At 38.2% G+C, this 19,724-nt stretch overlaps 2 protein-coding genes across 2 annotated transcripts; one reads left to right on the top strand and one right to left on the bottom strand.

Moving 5' to 3' along the window:
• Nucleotides 1-573: 573 nt before the first annotated feature.
• On the top strand, nucleotides 574-3,907 carry Smp_136810 (proteolipid protein, putative; the record flags this gene model as incomplete). The annotated part of the gene is made up of 3 exons (XM_018792382.1): nucleotides 574-654; nucleotides 1,270-1,335; nucleotides 3,037-3,907. Coding segments are annotated over 3 exons (528 nt in total), but the record flags the coding sequence as incomplete, so codon positions are not given.
• Nucleotides 3,908-6,631: 2,724 nt separating this feature from the next.
• Smp_027080 (golgi membrane protein sb140 (yip1b), putative) lies at nucleotides 6,632-17,869 on the bottom strand. The gene is made up of 6 exons (XM_018792381.1): nucleotides 17,722-17,869; nucleotides 14,575-14,720; nucleotides 13,452-13,477; nucleotides 8,683-8,793; nucleotides 8,393-8,574; nucleotides 6,632-6,922 (listed from the first exon to the last, which is right to left on the bottom strand). Exons 1-6 carry the CDS (start codon nucleotides 17,793-17,795, stop codon nucleotides 6,760-6,762), a joined length of 702 nt encoding a protein of 233 aa, XP_018644169.1. The 5' UTR covers nucleotides 17,796-17,869; the 3' UTR covers nucleotides 6,632-6,759.
• Between the last annotated feature and the right edge of the window lie 1,855 nt (nucleotides 17,870-19,724).

Raw genomic sequence — 19,724 nt, 5'->3', positions numbered from 1 at the left:
ATGTACAAAATAACGTTGAATTTAAGATTATGATTCGACTTAAGATACACATTTGAGTAAAAAAACAGTAAGGATATTTTACAATACGTTGTACTGATTCGCTCCCCCCACACTTCGAAAAAGAGAAAAGTAGGTTCAATGAAGTAGTCGGAAAAATATGCGCTCACAGGAAAAGTAGATGTGAAGTAGTGAGGTTCTGGAAGTAAATAATGAATAGATGTGCACTAGTGAGTGGATTTAAATATCACAAGGATATTCCAGTAATGACCTCTAACAGATCGAGTATCTCACTCACTAAGCCTACCTTCCTCTACATGACTGACAATTTGTGACTTTATACACCGATACTGTATCTTGATCTGTTTACGACTAATTTTTCCATTTTTTATTGAGCGCTTCATAAGCATTTGATCATTAATGTCTCACCTGGTCATGGGCTCCATTTCACAATGTTTTTTGTGTAACTAAGCTGTGGTTATTTTTACGATTCCTCAGTTCTAAATATACTTGAGTTAAATGTCGTTTCTCAAAATTCTCATGAAATCTTTCAAATAATATTATTTTGTTTTAGGCCTTTATCGTAGACCATTAGATACTAGTCTATGGAGTGAATACGTAAATTCACCCAGTGCATTTACACATTTGTGTCAACAGGTAAATCATTTTAATTGTAAACAATTATCTTCACACATTAATTTTGTCGTTTGCCTGTTGCTGAAATTTCATGATATCTTTTAAATTGTAATAAAGTAACTTATCAGACAGGTATACTAGCCTGTTTTCAGTATATTTCATGCAAGACCTAGTGGTAATTTTTGGATATCTTTAACGAATTAGCAGTTGAGTCCTGGATGTGCACTGCTGAGGAGCCCCACAGTATGACGAAACGGCCGTCCAGTGCTTCCATGTTTTCCATGGTGGTCTAGCTTCAATTGACTCATAATCTCAACTATATAAAATTACTAAAATCTCCAAGAAACCCTCTTCTGATAACAATTACATAGTTGGATCACGGAAAGGCCACTTATGTTCTGTAAATCTGTTCAAATCACCATCATCTACTGGACTGTCTTTTTTAAGACAATCAAATATTTATTGCAGTATCTAAGTCTAACATAAAGTTTTACTTATTTTGATAGGTAGGATTATGTGAACATTACCCGTGTTTTTAAAAACAGATTGCTCGTCATTACTGTTAATATACAGAAGTTAAATTTCGTTTTATTGATTTCTGATGATATAATTACTGAATTTATGTACCATTTTCAGATCTCTACTATTGGACCATTGTTTGCAAGCGCTTTAATTGCTTGTTTCTTGGTGATTCTTGGTTTGGTGAGTTGTGGCATTTTTCGATGAATGTTAGTTTTATGCTTAAAATAGCTTCCATTACAATTTCTATGTTGTCATCAATAACGGTATAATTTATATTACTAAGTTCTATTAATTTTCATGCATCTCTCCCACTAATCAGAGATCAGTGTCGTTGATTTTGATGATAGTACTTGATGTTGAGAAATTAGTTTCTCGACACTTTTGCTAGATATCGAGCTTAGGGTTACATTAGCTTTCTAGACCTGCTCGTGATCAGCAATGATCGTTGTGTCCACTAGCACTAATCAGTATACGCTTCTTTTCAAAACTGTATTCACGTTGCATTTCTTGGTATAGTGTTTTGATTCTGGTGGTTGTGTTTTTTGAACATAATGCTCTTTTCATGTACGGGTCTATATATTATTATTACTATTACTATTATTATTATTGTTATTATTATTATTATTATTATTTGAACACATAAACATTGGTACAAAGGGGCACCGAATACATATATGCCGCACAAATCTCATTTGATTTGTGTGAGAGCTGTGATACTGCCCAGGTGCCCAAACTGAAGCAGGTGGTTTTCTTAGGGGACCACACCCGGAGCCTTTGACCTAAAGGTCTGATCCACAAGGCAGTGGAGCATCGTGAAGAGATGCAGTCTCATGGTAGCCGGTGACCAACGATTGGTTCATACGCCATTTGTTCCTTCAGGATACTGAAGCCCATGTGCACCATTGGTTTGGAGTGAGGGTTCACCAACTCCCCTAGGTGAGTTATCCATGTCCACCAACCAGGTTAAGGCGCCGTACATTCGCTTTTCGTCCTCTCAATTTCGTAAACAACGCCGGTGGTGCGAGAAGGCAGTGAGTAGGGCTTCCCTGACAGAGGCTATATATTCGCGTGGCCATATGAGAGCATTTCGAGAGGGAGGGCGGACTCTCCCCATTCTCGGCCGTACCAGGGCATTTGGGGACCACATGGGTCTATAAGAACTAGTCCTATAAGACATTGGACCCATAGTGTCATTATGGCTCATTAAATGTATCTGTACTAACTGAAACATTACTTGGCTAACGGGATTAAATGTGTTTATCCTATAACTCAGTCAATTATGGTTTTGAGTTTATGTAGTTCCTTAAAATCCGGTCTTAATCCTCATTTGTGTGTGGGTGATAAATTAACATCTTAATTTAGTGGTCGTCCGCTAGAAATATATATACGTCGGATTAAGAATTTATTGTTTCCTTAAATTGCAAACATCTCATCAGCCAATCAATTCTTTAAGCATGGGGCTGAACAGTTTATTTACAACAACAACTGTTGCCTTCTCTACGAGCTACAGTTCTCTTTTATTTTGTCGAGTGGCATACACTTCATAAACTTTCGATGTCTACGTTATTTAGAATCCCTCAAAGTGAACGTAATGCCATTTAACTGACACTCCATTTAGATGAAAAGCATCATCAACTTTTCAGGAAAGTTGTTTAGATTAGCTTCAGTACTTCAGGCACTTGTAGTAATGTTCAAACCTTTCTCTCCACATACCAAAGTCTAAATAATCAAGCATTATTCTTGGCCTTCATACGGTAAATGTTATTCATTATGTACACAAGCTCTGAACACCAATGAGAACACTTAAATCTAGTCAAGTTCACTGGTTTTTCGTATAGTCCTCGTAGGTAGTTTATTAAAAGTTGCTTTCTTTTTCTATAGAATACTTTCATTGCCTGTCTATCTACGGCTTCTGTGAGACTGCAGTATTTCTATGAAATTGACCGTTATCGGAAATTAGTCAACTCATCACCTCAAACAGATCCTACTTGCTTAGAAGAATATTCTCTCCAACCTTTGTTACAACAACCTCTGTCTATGCAGTCTGCTGGTTCGTGTATCAAATCAAATACTTTACACTTCCCTCACAATAATTTAAATACTCTATCGCCTTTCATGAATTCCACACCAACAGGCATGGGTCTCATTTCTAGTCCTAACATCTTCAATGATACACAGATGTCTCAGCAATTTTACTCTCATAGACCCATAAGACACTCAACTTATTCACACCAATCAACTATTTTGTGTAACAACTATTAACTAAGAAATTGCATTTGTAAACCACTTCGTCCTATGTTTTATTTCTGAGCATTAATATAATCAAAAGCTTTTCATTTAATATCAACTTATCAAGTATTCACAACTATCCGGTCTATTTACTGCTTTGTTTATTCATATAATATATTCCCAGAATTCCAATTTTATAATCCTCAGGTTTCGGTTGCATTCCATATGTATTTATCACTGTTTTATAGGCTTTGTATATACTTATTTGTATTAGATAGCTCAATGTTCTTTTGTTATTTTTGCTTGGAAAGCACTTTTTTTAAGAACTCATTTCCGTTTGCGACGAATCATAAAACTTATGTAACATTTCCAGTTTCATTAAAACAACCAGTAATATTTTGTCATCTTGAGGTACATCTTTTTTTCCTGTGCACCTTCTTTTATTAGTTACCTTCAAAACCATCACCTGTAATTTCACCAATACCAAATATATTGGCTTACAATAAACATTTGTTTATCGTCCATCGTTGAAATTTTGTTACTTCAGTGTTATCAATCAATAGCTTGACGTAATAGGATTAATATCAGAAGGGTTTTTTGCGGATATTATAGTAATTTTAATAGTTGAGATCATGAGTCACTTAAAGCTAGACCATCATGGAAAATCTGGAAGCAATGGATTAGTACCATCTTATGAATCAACTGTAAAACAGGACAATAGATAGGAGAAATGTATATTTATTGTGAAAGTTACAAAGTAATTACATAGTACATATGGATAGCCTTTAATCGTCCATTTGCATCTCCCGGTGTGTTTTGTAATCTGAACTGTCTTCTCGACTGACCTTCAGGTTTTCTGCCAACGCCATGTTTTCGATGCACTGAAACTCTTTACTTTCTTACAGTTGTTGCGAATTGGACGCCATGTTCCGATACGCACTACTTACAAACATCCTGATTCGGTCTGGGTACCCGGGCAGTATCACAACCCACACACACAAATCAAGTGACTTGTGTGGAGCAAATGTATTCGGTGCCCCTTTGTACCAATATTTATGTTTAAATAAATAAATCCTTGTGAGTAGCGTCCACTACACAACTACAATTACGTATGCCTATTAAATGGGTAATTTAGGACCGCATTGGCTGTTTGGGACATTAAATACAATAAAGACTCATCATGAAAACGGCATAGTTTCGTTGTGCAACTGAACCACAGCTACCAATGACGCTGCTAAACTAAGTTACTATCAGGAAGATTAGTTGGGTGGTGTAACGATCAGGAGCAAATGCTGTTGCAAGGTAAATAATGTGCTTTTTGATAGGGTGCGAGAGCAAAGCTCTACCATAAACCAAACTAGTATATAGTGATAATGTACTTTCTTTAAGCAAACAGTATTCCCACGTTTTCTATGTGAGAGAAATTAGTGGATATTTTCTCCTGTGAATACTTTATATTTTATCTTCTGTGCGTCGTACTATATTTCTACAACGAAACGATCGCTATTTTTCTTAGGGCATTGCAGTCACTCATTACTGCTTTGTTTTATTCCAGGTGTTTTCGTGGTGTACACAATCAGAATGGGTCACTTTTCGGAATAATTTCGATCATAGGGTCTCCCTCTTGCCATTTACACCACACACTAGTTTCTTTACGACGTTTTACTTTATAATCGTTATTATCAAGTTCAGCGTAGGAACTCGAACTCCCAGTTGCACAAGTGCGTCGTTTTTGGTAAATGCTGTGCATGGATGAGTATTAACCTGTTAACTTCATGTAATTCACACTGTAACATCAACTTGGACGTGGTGTGGTATTCTGCGTTCTATCGTGAATAGGCTTAAGGATGTGCATCGGTGAGCAGCTCAGGATTTAGAAAGCAAATGTTAGGTGTTTTTTTAGTTTTGAACAAGTTCCAGTTTTTAAAAACGCCAACTCATTAGTTGGCAATATGATAGTTGTGACAAGTACAAAACATTATGATCGAAATCAAAAGTCGTTATTCAAGCAGGCTTTTAGAAAAATAAAATGTTTTATTCAGAACGAAATTTAAGTTGAACTGTCATCAATATGGAGCTTATGTTTATTGAGTAAAAGATTATATTAATAGACAGTAATGATAACACTTGGCTGTACATCGAGAATAACCCGCATAACACAGGATGACTGTAGCATATGGAGTACATTCGCAGGTGTTTATCTTTTTAATCTCAGGTGTCACAAACGAAGCAGTGATGCTATCTGGAGTCTAAAGGGTGACTGTTTAGTAAGGTACACTACTATTCTAAATTTTATGTAAATCATATGCCTTCATTAAGTTATGGGTTACTTAACACTATCAAGTTAGTGACGGTCAGTCAGTCAGTCCATTTTCTTTGAATAACCGGAGTGGACTAGCACAATAAACTGGACATTTCATTTTACTTCAAACGAAGAGGTTTTTAATTGGTATAATGAATGAAGTTAGTACTGGATGTCCACTTTTGATACTTTTTTTACTTCTTACTTTCTAACCTCATTAGTTTGACATCTAGAAATGTACATTGGACTTATCATGATATATTTGATTGCATTTAAACTATTGATAACGAAGTTATTAGTTTCTTATTCAGAGTCCAACAAATTGATACTAGTGCTTAAACTAGGAGTTTCTTTGAGTTTGATTTTGTAAACCATTTATTGAGCTGTCTAGACTGGAGGGAAGCAACTTATTATTTTCATCGGTGACCATCATTACTTATTTGAAACGCCCAAACCAAGGTATGTTTAATCCAAAAGACAGGGTAACTTCAGGGGCTTTAATCCTATGATAGTTGAGAATCAGATCCCTTTATCTGTTTTAGCGTCCTGGGAGCCATATACACCATTGGTGTGAAACTAGGGCCTTATGACCACCGTAGATGTGCCCCCCCATATTTACCACTTTGGTTTAAGCATTGTGCATCTGCCTCTTTTACTATTGCGAAAATGCACCCGCTGCATTAACATAGTGAATAGAACGTCCTAAGGGGAAGTCATTAATTCGCAGTCGTATGAAAATATTTCGAGAGGGAAAACAAGCTCTCCCACTCCTTGTCATCTCAAGTCGATCAAGAGCGATTACTTTTTCCCGTGACTGCGGAGTAAGGTATTCTAAATTTCTCCAACCTAATGCAAAGACAATATTTAGCAGTTTATTAACGCTGGCACATAACTCCAAGTGAAACAGTATATTTCTAACAGTGTGTTTCACAAACAAACATAATTCCATTTGTAATGAATATTTTAATTGGAAAAGTGTATCTTTCTCACATGATAAATATTACAGATCATAAGTTTTTTCATCAGCAAATCTGACAGCTATGTATCCAATGGTTTAAATAACATAAAGCGAATTAAAACACAACTAAGAGTGCAAATACACAATACACTAAAGCGCATGGATACGCCACAAGAATGCGTTGGTGTTGCATATCCAAACTGCGAACAAACAATTTACTAGAAGCGATTGTGCACCACGAAACAACAGTCGCCGTTAATACGACACCTAGTATACTTCTAGGATAAAAATAAAATGAGAGTTTTACGTTATTTTTTGCATTATAAAATATAGAACAAAATTATGTACAAGTAAATTCGAAAAAAGTAGAGAGTTACCATTATTAAAATCTAAATTTTATGTCTAATATTTCTGGACTCAGAAACAACAAGAATGGATGTGGTAACTAAGAGGAGAAGAGGACTAAAAGCAATTGATTGACGGGACTATGACAAATGTACAAATACCTATTAACTTCAATGTTAATCCATATGAATGTGAATAAAAACCCATGTGACGAGTACGCGCATAATAATCCAGAAGAGTCCACGACGAATAATCCTACCACCGAAGTATATAATTTGAACTGTAAGGAGGTGACTAGAGGTAGTCGACAGGAAACCCAAAACATACGTTTTGTACTATCTGACACTCACCAACAAGGTGTAAATGTAATCTTGATGGAACTGATGCTCCCTGGCGGACTTGATTCCGTGTCGCCGAACTTTACAGTTAGTGTTATCAATGAGCGCAACTGACCTGTAGGACTCAGATGTATTTACAACCGATTGATCACTGAGTGGTAACTGATGGCAATGTCCTTAGTATTAATTGAACTCTATCGATCCAGTCGCAATGTGGTCACTAGTCTAAGTGACTTAACATTGTTTACAAAATGTTGAGGTGCAAAGTGGTGCCAAATGGTATGAAACCTAGATCTGGGGTTTTCTGTCGACTACTCCCAACCACCACCTTACTTCTCGAAGTACTGCACGCAACGTCGAGCCACTTAGACTAGTGACCACACTGTAGGACTCAATCAGCACTTAAAAGGACTTGATATACATGACATTGGTTATTATTCAGTTATCAACCAAATGTAAATAAATCGGACATTTTGGGCAGTACTTACATAAATATAAATGAGATGGCGAATAGGATAAATATTTTTTTGTTGCGGAGAGGAAATATATGTAAATCCTCCATATGATGATACCCCCAATAACAAGAAGTGTAAAAGTATTGGCAAGCCTACCTATGAGTGGTAGGCGGAGGAATGTGGTTGATAAACGCGGGTAGAAGTGGTTAGGTAGTACATTATATTCACATTATTCCTTTCGCTCACTGTTTTTGACTGTGGTAAACATGGTAAGTAGAATTATCCCATGCAATCAAATGATCGGTTAAAGAAGGTGAATTCGACAAAGAAAAACTAGGCAGTGCATGCCGATTCCTAGGTGTTCTTTTTTCTTGACACCATACGTTTCAGGTTCAGTGAAAGAAAAAACTGGAAGCAAAATCTGCACAAATGAATAATTAAGGCTTCTTTTGGAGAAACGCCTAAGAAATTACTCTAAATTAGCAAGAAAGTTTTTTTAAATGTGGATGCTAATAAAGCATAATCTACTGCATGCTATGATAAGACTACGTTTTCGAGTTATTATCACTTATTAATGTACAATGTATCTGTATCAAAACAATAGACTTACTTAAGAGAAAATATAATCCCAAATGAAGATAGAAGACACATTGGAAGTAGGCAATATCCTAATGTTGAAATGACACAAGTTGGTGTAACTCCTCTAGGCGTCATAACTGATAACAGGAGGTAAATACCTAAGCAACCAAATACGCCTAATCCATAGATATAATTGAAGTGAATTTTTCCAGCCTACGTAGTAAAATGATAAAAAAGAAAATATGGGTACCATAACCAAAACAACTATAATAAAGCAATCACAAAACACCAACAATTTACAATTGCATACTAAGAACTCACAAGCATTAAAGTACAACCAAATAGCAGGCAGAAAACCAAAGGTCCAGCCAAATCTGTATCGTCAAGCACTTCTTGAGAACTTTCCTTAAAAGGAAGGAGGACAGATGATGTCTGAAAAACAGGAAAATGTGTTGTGAGACATTGTAGTTAATAATATATAATCTTTAATGCGCTTAAATGTCAGTATTTTTTGCCAACCATACAGATATTTCCGATATATTGTCATTCAATTTGCGCGATAGAAGTGAACAGAAAGCAACTTTTTATGCAGTTCATTTTGATTTTGAACATTTTGTCCCATATTACATAAAGAAATCAAACGACAACAATAATATATTTCTCTTGTACTCTTTTTTATTAATAATTCCACTAACTGAAAAGGGTTTATTTGCATGATGACAGAATAGCGAACGACAGTCAGTCACAACGTACGTACATCAGTTTGAGTTGCCATACCACAATAGCACAGAGATGCGGTTATCGATTCAAATTCCATAGTGGTAGAAGTAGTAAGAGTATAAGCAGTAATCGGAAAGATTAGGGTTTGAAGATGTTATTCATGGAGTATAATCCAGTGAAATAAATTTGAAAAGATAAAAAAGAAAGGGACATGAAGAATTAAGAAGATTAGAATTTGGTAGAACACAAAGAGTGGATGCACCTTCGCCATTGCAAACGATTTTGAGCCATGTCATTCAGGGTCTCTAACCATTGGTTGTTATCATCTTGCGGATCCCAACCATGTAGTCCATACCTATCAACATGGCTCAATCTACTTGTCAGTGACTTCATGGATTTGTGCCACGATTTGGTCTGGCTGCCCATAGCTTTCTTCCAACCTATTCCTACACCATAAAACATCGCACGTCAGCATACGTAGCACCTGTTCCAGCTATCTCAACTGATGAAGTTTCACTACTAAATTAATCGATATGCCATCCTTACCTAGTACCCGTTTCCTAACAACTGCATTACTTACTCGGTGGTCCCAGGATATACGAGCAATGATTCAAAAACACCTATGATTGAATACTAGTGTGGTGAACAAGAACACGAGTGGGGACAATTGAGTGTATTTAGGCACAAAATTACAGAATATTTCACTAAAATCTCACAACCATACAGTAAACAGTTAATTTACAAACTATCAATCAATTGTCTCAATCTTGACTGTTCCTTCTGCAAATATCAGTCCATGATTTCATTGTCCATGCATTTTTATACCAATTATGTTCCTTCCCCGTTCTTTCCTTATTGATCTTCTACTGAAATAAATTCTATGCCTGACCATCGTTATATATTACTTATGTGGATATAAGTAACCCACACCACACTAGTAGACTACTCTACTCTTACCGGCCATGTTTCACAGCCATAAAGTAGGACGGAACGAACTGCTGCGCAGTAAACCCGTCCTTTGGTTGTTAGACGGACAGCTCGCCTACGCCATAAGTGACACAAGTTGGTGGAAGCTAGAAGAGCATTCTGTATCCGTGCTGAGATTTCGTCACACACCAGACCACAAGGGCTGATGAGACTCCCAAGATAAGTGAAGCGGTCAACACGCTCAACTATTTCACTCTCTATCATTAGTTTAGGTGTCGATGCAACCCAATCCCGGAGTAACATTTTGCATTTCGAGGGGGAGAATCGCATCCCGAACATGCCTGCATTGTTGCTTATAGTGGTTAGAAGACTCTGCATTTTGTCAGCGTTTTCACCAAATAGAACTATTTCATCGGCATATTCTAAGTCAACAAGTAAACCTCCTGGTAGAAGTTCAACCCCCCTAAATTTGCATGAGGAAAGTGTTATTTCTAAAAGCACGTCTACGATGAAGTTAAGCAACGGAGAGAGTGGACAACCCTGACGAACACCACTTGAGGTAATCAATTCTGATGACAGTTCGCCATAAGCTCTAACTCGACCAGTTGTATTCGAGTAGAGAGCCTTTATAAGGTTAATATACTTCTTTGGTACTCCTCTCAGTGACAAACACTGCCACAAAACCTCACGACCAACAGAGTCAAATGCCGCCTTAAGGTCGAAATATACTACGATTGTGGGGCGTCTGAGTGTATGTCTATGTTCTAGGACCTGACGTAGAATGAATATCTGGTCTATACAACCACGTCAAGGTTGAAAACCAGCCTGGTTTTCTCTAGTCTGCTCTTCACGAGCTTTGGTTAGGCGTCCAAGTATTATTGAAGCTAATACTTTAGACACTATATTAGTCAAACTGATTCCTCTGTGATTGTCACAAGAGGACTTTTGTCCCTTCTTATAGACTGGAATAACCAGTGATTGGGATCAGTCAGATGGAATTACGTCCAATTTCCAGATTCTACCTAAGACCTCAGTCAATCTCGTTGCTAGTACTGGACCACCATCCTTAAAAATCTCAGGGGTAAACCTGTTAGGGCCTGCTTCTCTCCAACGCTTCAGATTTCCTATGGCTTTTTCAACCTCGTAAAGAGTTGGTGGAGTTATATTAACTTGCCATTCAGGTCGACTGGGGATCGTGGGAAACCGAAGTATGGATGAAAGCCAGTTGAAGTGATCTCTAAAGTTTTCTGCCCATCGATCCAATCTTCTGGATTGAGAATGAATAATATATACATCTTTTTCCGAGATAGTTACGCTGACAGGTGGGCTCCTAATACCGGTTTCCTTAACAAGTCTGAACAGTGGTCTGGTGTTGCCTGTTGGCGCTGCCTTTTCCATCTCTCTTGCTTTCGCTACCCACCACTGTTCGCGATCATTGTGTAGGCTTCTTACTAGCCTGCGCTTAAGCTGACTCCGCTCTTCGTTATGCTCAGAGCCAGATGGGATGAGTTTTCGAGCATCTGTCGGTGCTGTAGATGCTGCTGAGATCTAGTGTTTCTCCTTAACCTTATGGTTTACCGTACTAGCAGATATTACTGCTGTTTTCACAGCTTTTCGGGTGTCATTCCACGCTGCCTCGGGGTGAGCACAACTCACAAGACTGCCTCACTGTTTTCCTAGTTGTTCCTGAAATCTATTCTTAGCTTGCCTATCACTAAGTAGAATCTTAAGAGGCTCCTTTGCAGCGTCTTTCCTACGTTCAGTAAGACGCAGACAAATACGTGCCCGCACTAGAGCATGATCTGAATCTAAGCATGTTCTCCAGAATGAGCAACAGTCTTCTATCAAGCCCCTCCATCGGTGTCTGATAGTGATATGATCTACTCGGGTCCAACGTTAGGACGAATTCGGGGGATCACTATGTCAAAAGATGTTTTTCTTTGTGCTTAAAGTTGGTATTTCTAGGAAACAGGCGGTTATCTGAGCAGAGCTGCGACAGACGGACGCCACTATCTGTTCGCCTAGTTTACCTACTTGAGCATTAAAGTCACCAGCCACTATTACTACATCAGAGCGCCTAGCTTTTCTGAGAAGGTCAGAAAGCTTTCTGTAAAACTCATCTTTTACATCATCTGAGCTACAGTCAGTGGGAGAGGAGGCAGAGATGACGAAGAGGCAACGACGAGTGTCCCGATTTTCCCGAGTCCTTACTGTTCTGTTTAGTCGGACAAAACACAAACGACTGTCTACTGGGATTCAGTCTAAAAGAGCTAGTTCTTTCTGCTCTAGGACTCAATGCTATATCTATGCCAGCGAGGCCACGGGAAGCAGCATCAGGGCTTCCAGATACACGAAGTGTGAATCGAGTCGGTTCTTTAATTTGACATGGTCAGGTCAAATGAATGACGCTACTCGGATCTTGTATTGGCGTTTCGGAGACGCAGCACACATCGATGGTGCGAGATTCTAAGGTCCTAGCTAAGGAAGCCTGTCGTCCTATTTGGCACAATGTTCGAACGTTAAAAGTTCCTAAATGTAGTTTGGAGCGTGGTTTCAGGAGACCAGGAATAACATTCCGCGTACTCGGATCGTTTGCCCTAGCGGTGCGAGGTGATAAAGAGACGTGAGAAGGGTTAGTCGTGGAGATAAGAGAGTTACTAAGAGGTGGAAGAAGGATTTGAATATGATCATCTTGGTTTCGTGTGTCGCTACGGGTATGAGGGCTGATATCAGTTCCCAGCTGCCCGCGCCGTGGAAGCGTATTTCTTGAGAAGCCTGAAAAGAAAGTTGGATGAATGTTGGTCTTAACGACCTGGGAGCGTGACCACAGAGCCCAGAAGAAAAGTGCTTGAGGCTGGCCGCGCACAGTCTTTCTGTGGGAGGTTTTTGATGTGTTAGCTCCGTACTTCAAAACGTCTTACCGCCGGAAACGGAAATCCGTGGGGTAATGTGAGGCGTGACATTTTTAGGGCCGACCTTTTCTAACCTCTTCCTTCCCTGTGAGAAGGCATCATCGTTGCAGATGCTAGTTGTCCGAGGAAAACACCTTCTGTCACACTTCTGTACGGTCAGCAGTACGACTTCGCCTTCGGACCTTGGGTTTGCTGTTTTTAGTCTTACCGTTCTCCAATCGACCTTCCTGACACGATAGAACCTACAGGAACATATGTTCCAGCCAATATAGCTAGGTTGGATCATCACGATAGGCAAGCCCGACCACTATGTCAACGTAGCAGCTATGGTTGGGATAGTGAACTACCGCATAGATTCATGTTACCAATTGTGAATGTAGTTTTTAATCATAATAAAATCACATCAGTAATTGTCACGTATTAAGTGTTAATAAATAAAACTACACTAAACTGAAATCAACAAACCCACAATTGACGAGAAATAATTATTCCTTATATGGATATTGAAAAAAAACTACTTGCCTTTTGTACAATGTGACTAAAGTTGATACCAAGTTCTGTAACATAAGGAAATACATAATGCTAAATAATTATCATACAGTAATACAATTTAGTATTTTAATGTCGGAATAATGATCTATGATATAATCAGACATAACTGTATGTCAGAAGGGGTTTTTGTGGAGATTTAGTATTTTGATAGTTGAAAGCGTGAGTCAATTGAAGCTAGATCAGGAGTTCTAGTGAGAAGCAGTGACCAGTGGAGTTCAAACCGCGTTTGTTGTGAGATAGGAACTCACTGAAGACAACTGGTGAACGGTCGCTCAACTTCGTGGATTGGTTGGAGTTAGACATAAACACCATCGGATGCCAGCTCAGTGGTCTATCGGTTAAGTGATCTGGCGCAAGACTGGATTCGAATCACTCGAGGCGAGGTCGGGGATGCGCACTGCTGAGGAGTCCCACAGTAGGACGAAACAGTCGTCCAGTGCTTCCAGGTTTTCCATAGTGGTCTAGCTTCAATTGACTTACGCTTTCAACTATGATAACTGTATGTGTTAGCTGTGTTCCATTGATATAATAAAGATCCATTTCAAGACGCTAGTGTTTACAATATTTAAATATATACAAATACTTTATTGGCATTAATGAAGAAAATCGAATATGTGAAATATCATTTCACAAGCAATTCTTGGATTCTCACTTAATAACAAGACAAAGCTGTGATTCAGTGATTTAAGTAATTAACAGCTCCGAGTATGAAATCATCTATAATAATGAGGAAATTTGTTCTCTAAAGTAACTTGTAAATTAAGCAAAACAAAAAGACGTCGACGACAGTTTCATCAATAAATATTGTTACTAGGTTTTAATAGTATTTCCTGATGTGTTTGTGTTACAAACGTTAACCATTCACTTTGACAACCTTAAAACTTCTGAAACTAAACAAGAACGAATTTAAACAAAGTTATGTCTTAAATAAATTATTACAGAGTGTAGAAATGTACATATCCACAACGTAAGTGCAAAACCCACGTTCGCATCTTATACACCAATAATGGCTGTTTTATTAGACGTAGTTCTTTTAAAAGTTATGGTACAGTGAAAGAACTAGTTGTTTGAGAAATATATTCGAAATGCATTTCATTCTTACCTTCTAACAGAGGTGGTTCATTTTCATAATCCTCTTCTTTTTCTTCATATATTGCACCAGAGGAATATTGTACTTGTGAGAAAGGAAGATTGATAGGTTGTGACGGTATTAGATTTGCATTTTCATATGAAAACTGACTGAATTGCCTACAGAACCATGAAAAATAAACAGCGTTACTGCACAGTTAAGTACTTTAGATATGACAAAGAGGACAAACAAATTAACCAGGTAAAGTAGATTACATGGTTTAAAGGAATGGAAACCAGTTAACAATATGAATGACATTTACCTATTGCCAACTAAATATACAATTATAAAAAGCGATACAATGAATGGAAAGAATGCGTAAATTGTATCCAACCATCTCTTTAGAGTAGATTGCAGAAGGCATCATATTTAACAGAACTCTTTATACATTAGCACTTAGTTTGTAATGACAGAAATGCGCAAGTTCAATCGTCTCATCTCCACAATTTCAGCTGGTATATCACGAATTCCGGAATGAATACACACCTACCAACTCCCAACTATATTTGTACTTTTTGATCTTAGGAGAGAGTTTGATCCCTTAGATAGACAGGTTTTCGGCAGTGTCCGTTGTTGGAAGCCATACCAAAGAAGCCCGCCGACCTTATGCAAACTTTCCACTCGAATACTACTGCTTGAGTCAGAGCTTATGACGTAGTGTCATTAAAGTTGTCAACCTTGAGTAGTGCTCTTCAGGGCTGTCGACTTCATCTTTATTTAACTTTGTCATATACATTTTTTTAGAGATAACGCCCTTATCGTCTGATTTTCCATGGATTAATCTCCTACCGGGAGATCCATTTGTTGGCTTTGAATACATAGACGATATAGTCCATTAAAGAGAAAACCCTGACAAAATGCAATCTTCTGACCACCAAAAGCTAAAACACAAGGATCTATGGGATGTAAAGTGCTTTATTTATCCTTTGGTTTGTCTACTTTGCTAATGACTACATGATTTTTGAGGCAGCTGTGAAGAGCGGTGACAAGAGCGACCAATAACTGAAGATCAAGAAAATAGATAAGGTAAATCGATTTGGAGAGTTCTTGAACAGACAAGCACAACTGAACTAAATGTACATAGAAGTAGCACAAAGATATCTCTAGAAATGATACCTCACCAATAATAGTAGAAACTAGCAATCATATCAGACAAACCAGGAATGGCAAACACGAGTATCAGACAGCACACCAACTGAAGCACTATAATCTGATCTCGAGGGAATGTAGAAGATGTTCCAAGTTACCTTCGGAAAAATTTGGAAGAAAAAACTGGTATCAATAAACTGGAAGGAGGAGTACCAAATTAAGGTACTGAATAGACATCATATGAGAATTGAAAAGGGATCATACTACTGTCAGTGCCAGGCACACAGAATGAAAGATTTAGAAGATTCATAACTTTGAGATCAACAAAATGGATTTCATAAAGATCGATTATATACTGAACAAATCGTGACACTGAGGATTATCATGGAACAATCATTTAAACAGAACTCATAGTAATACGTAGACTTCCTTGATTGTAAAAAAGCACTTAAAAGAGTGGTTAGAAAAAGTACCATACAATCTTCCATACTTTGGAGTACTTGAAAAGATCAACACTAACATACTTAACTCTTAAGAGGGTTTGGGTTGCAAAGTTGTACATGGAGGCCAACTCACAGGCGAATTACAAGTGAGGACTGGTGGAAGACAATGGCGTCTAAGCCCAACTTCTCTCTTTCTGCCAACTGTCGGCTGGATTAAGAAGGCTTCTACAGCTCAGGAAAATTACGGATTATTGTGGGCAACTTGGATGCAGCTGGATGATTTGGTCCTCCTATTCACATAGGAAAAAGTACAATCCTCAAGTATCACTCAGTCAACATCAACCACATCGTACTTGATGGCGAAGCTCTGGAAGAGGTGAGAGATTTTACGTACCTAGGAGGCGGCATAGGTAAACAAGGAAAATCTGATGCAGGTATCAAGGCATGGATCGGCAAAGAAAGACAGCATTCTCACATCTAAGAAATATCCGACTTGCAAAAGAACTGTTAACCAAAAATAAAGTCAGAGTTACTAACACCAATGCTAAAAGCAGTTCTACTGTACAGAACAGACTTGGAAGACTGCAAACACCGTTACCAAAAGAGTACAGTTGCTCAAAAATATACAGATCTACTGAACAGAGACAATTAACAATAACCCACTATGGTAGAGAATAAACCAAACTCCATCGAAGAAGGAAATTAGGAAAGATAAATAAGGTGGGCAAGGTTAACGACCAAAACCACCAAACTGAAACACAAGGTGAAACTTAACATGAAATTCTTAATGTAGAAAGGAAAGAGGCAAAACAGAACATATGACACTGCGAATCGGGGGCAGACATTAAGACCACGAGTGCCACACGGCCCCAACTGCCCTGGTACAGCCGAGAGTGGGAAGAGTCAGCAAATCCTCTCAAATGGCTCCGTACATGCAACCACTGCTACAGAGGTCCTACTCACTGCCTTCTCGCACCACGGGTGTTGTTTCCGAAATTGAGAGGACGAAAATTTAATGTCCAGCACTTTAAACGAGTTAATGGATATGGAGGATCCACCTAGTGGAGTTGGAGAACCCTGATTCCAAACCAATGGTGCACAAGGGCTCCAGGATACTGAAGGGACAAATGTCATGAATCAATCGTTTGTCACCGGCTACCATGGGACTGTATCTCCTCACGATGCTCCATTGCCTAGTGGACTAGACCTCTAGGTCGAAGGCTCCAGATGTGGCTCCCTATGGAAACCACCTGCTTCGGTTTGGGCACCCGGGCAGTATCATAGCCCTCACACAAATCAAGTGATTCATGTGGCGCGTATCTGTTTGGTGCCTCTCTGTACAATGTTTATGTGTTTAAATAATAATAATCTAGGAAAGAGAGAAGCACAGTTCTTTGGAGATCCCTGGTCGGGGGTTGATACAGCACGAGGAGTAACAGGTTTAAGAGCATGAATTGCATTAACTTTGATAGGTGCGATACTATAGTATATCGTTTGTTTATCCACCTATCAGATCGTTTAGTGAACATTGGATAGATACTAATAACTCCTTGACCAAGAATAACAAGAATGAATATTTTTGACTTACATTTCAGATGGGTTGTAGTATCCCGGTTTCTGAGAACTGGGGTGGTAAATATTAGTATAACCTTCGTAATTCATGACGCACTGAAGTTAATATATCAAGCCTGTTTTCGATAAGCGCTGCTAACTATCAGCTTTCTAAAGAATTTGACTTCGTCTGGGCAAGGTACAAAAAACAACATTTAAGTAACAATATGATGAAATTTACAAGTACTTGGCTACTTATTATGAATCTAAAATGACCAACCCTACCTATAAAGTGTACCGAGATGACACTATGTCTGAATTTTGCTTTGCCTACCTCAGTTAGGGTATTTATATACAATGCTAAGTCCCTACCAATCATGAGACTTTAAGTGAAGTGTATAAGCCTGTAATAGAACTATGAGAACCTAATATAAGTACCTCCTACCGGGCTACAAAGTAAATAATTGTCACGTGACTGAATGTTTTGTAAAATGATTTATCCATACTTGAAAATCAATTTTTAAACTTTAGACATAGATCTGAATGAATATTCGGTTTTCTGTCGCTATTTAATAAGTAAAATACCATATAATTTTTACATAGTGAAGAGTTAGATGTTGATCACTTCCCAGTCCCAAACCGGCGACAAAAGTACATGGATCATGCCATAAAACAGGCAGGCCAAATGGTTTTCTATATAAGGATTTAGTAAACCAGATATAACATTTATCATTCTTAACATAGCTATGTTAGGGAAATTCTACTGCATCGTAATTCGACAGATTAAATAGACCGAAAGAAGCATAAGTGTATATTAGGAAGTAAAGGTGCTAGTTACTGAGTCGATTTTAACTGGATATAAAAGGTCTATGAGTATGAAAACGAACTTAATTTGAAACCAACACGTGACAACAGTTGTTATCAGTACCGCGTAAACCTCAAGGTCCAAAAGGTTCAAAGAGTTGTGGACAGAATAGAGGAAGCTTTCGTTTAACAAGCTTCCATATCTAGTAGTGATGGTTCATTATTGCTTTCAGTTGGGGACCTCCTTATATTTAACGATAAAATGGAAACGATGTTACCAAATTATAGCGAGTCCTTGAGTACATATCGAGTTTCCTCTTGGAGCATTCTTGAGAAGTCTAGCTCAGACGGCAGCGGATCTCTGAATTTAACTGCTCTTAAAAAGTAAAAAAATGTGACTATAGCCCATTTTACTGTAGCAATAGATAAATCATCAAAATCAACAGTTCTGTAGGTCTTCAACATTTGATGCTGACTGTACTGTTTTTAATGGATTTAACTAGCTGAAGGCACTCGTTCACACATCCGCACTAGATGATGTGTGGGTACGTCGTGCTATGCATCCCTTACAATTACTCTCCAGCCTAGACCAAACGTTCCTTCGACCTATCTACAGCCTTCCAAATATATTGAAGACGCCACAAGTATTGTATTTTAGCAACACTTTAACCAGCAACACCTATAATTGAATCGTGCTCACTCAGTGAAATCAAAAGTCAGAGGTGAGGCGGTTAGAAGATATATTTGATAGATTATCAATATATCGAGAAGCGACTGATCTAAACTGGCTAGCGATTTCAAGAGGAGTTGAGCATGGCGTTCCTTCTCGTGATCTGGTGCGGATGCATGGCCAGGCTCCTTCAGCTACGTGAGTCCATTAAAACTAATGTTGTCAGCATCCAATACCGGACACTTACAGAGCTATTGATTTTGTGGATTTATTTACCGCTACAATATCTTCGAACTCCTTCATTCCTGACTTCTGGCTTGACTTCGCTGGCATATTTTGATTATAAAGATGTTACTGGTTGATGCGCGTTTGGTGGTGAGCCCTAAGTGATCTGGTACATCGGTTCTTAAACTCTGAGTCTGTCCATTGTCGGAATATTATTTATCATTTTTTAGTTTTCATTTTTACAAACTGTCACACAGTTATCGTATTCTCGAACGTTTCTTCTCCTTCATTGGTATATTTTCTTTTCATTACAATAGAACGGGCTCCTAAGTTATTTAAGG

Source organism: Schistosoma mansoni (assembly GCF_000237925.1).
Source record: "Schistosoma mansoni, WGS project CABG00000000 data, supercontig 0322, strain Puerto Rico, whole genome shotgun sequence".
NCBI lineage: Eukaryota > Metazoa > Platyhelminthes > Trematoda > Strigeidida > Schistosomatidae > Schistosoma > Schistosoma mansoni.
This window is presented reverse-complemented; position numbering and strand designations above follow the sequence as displayed.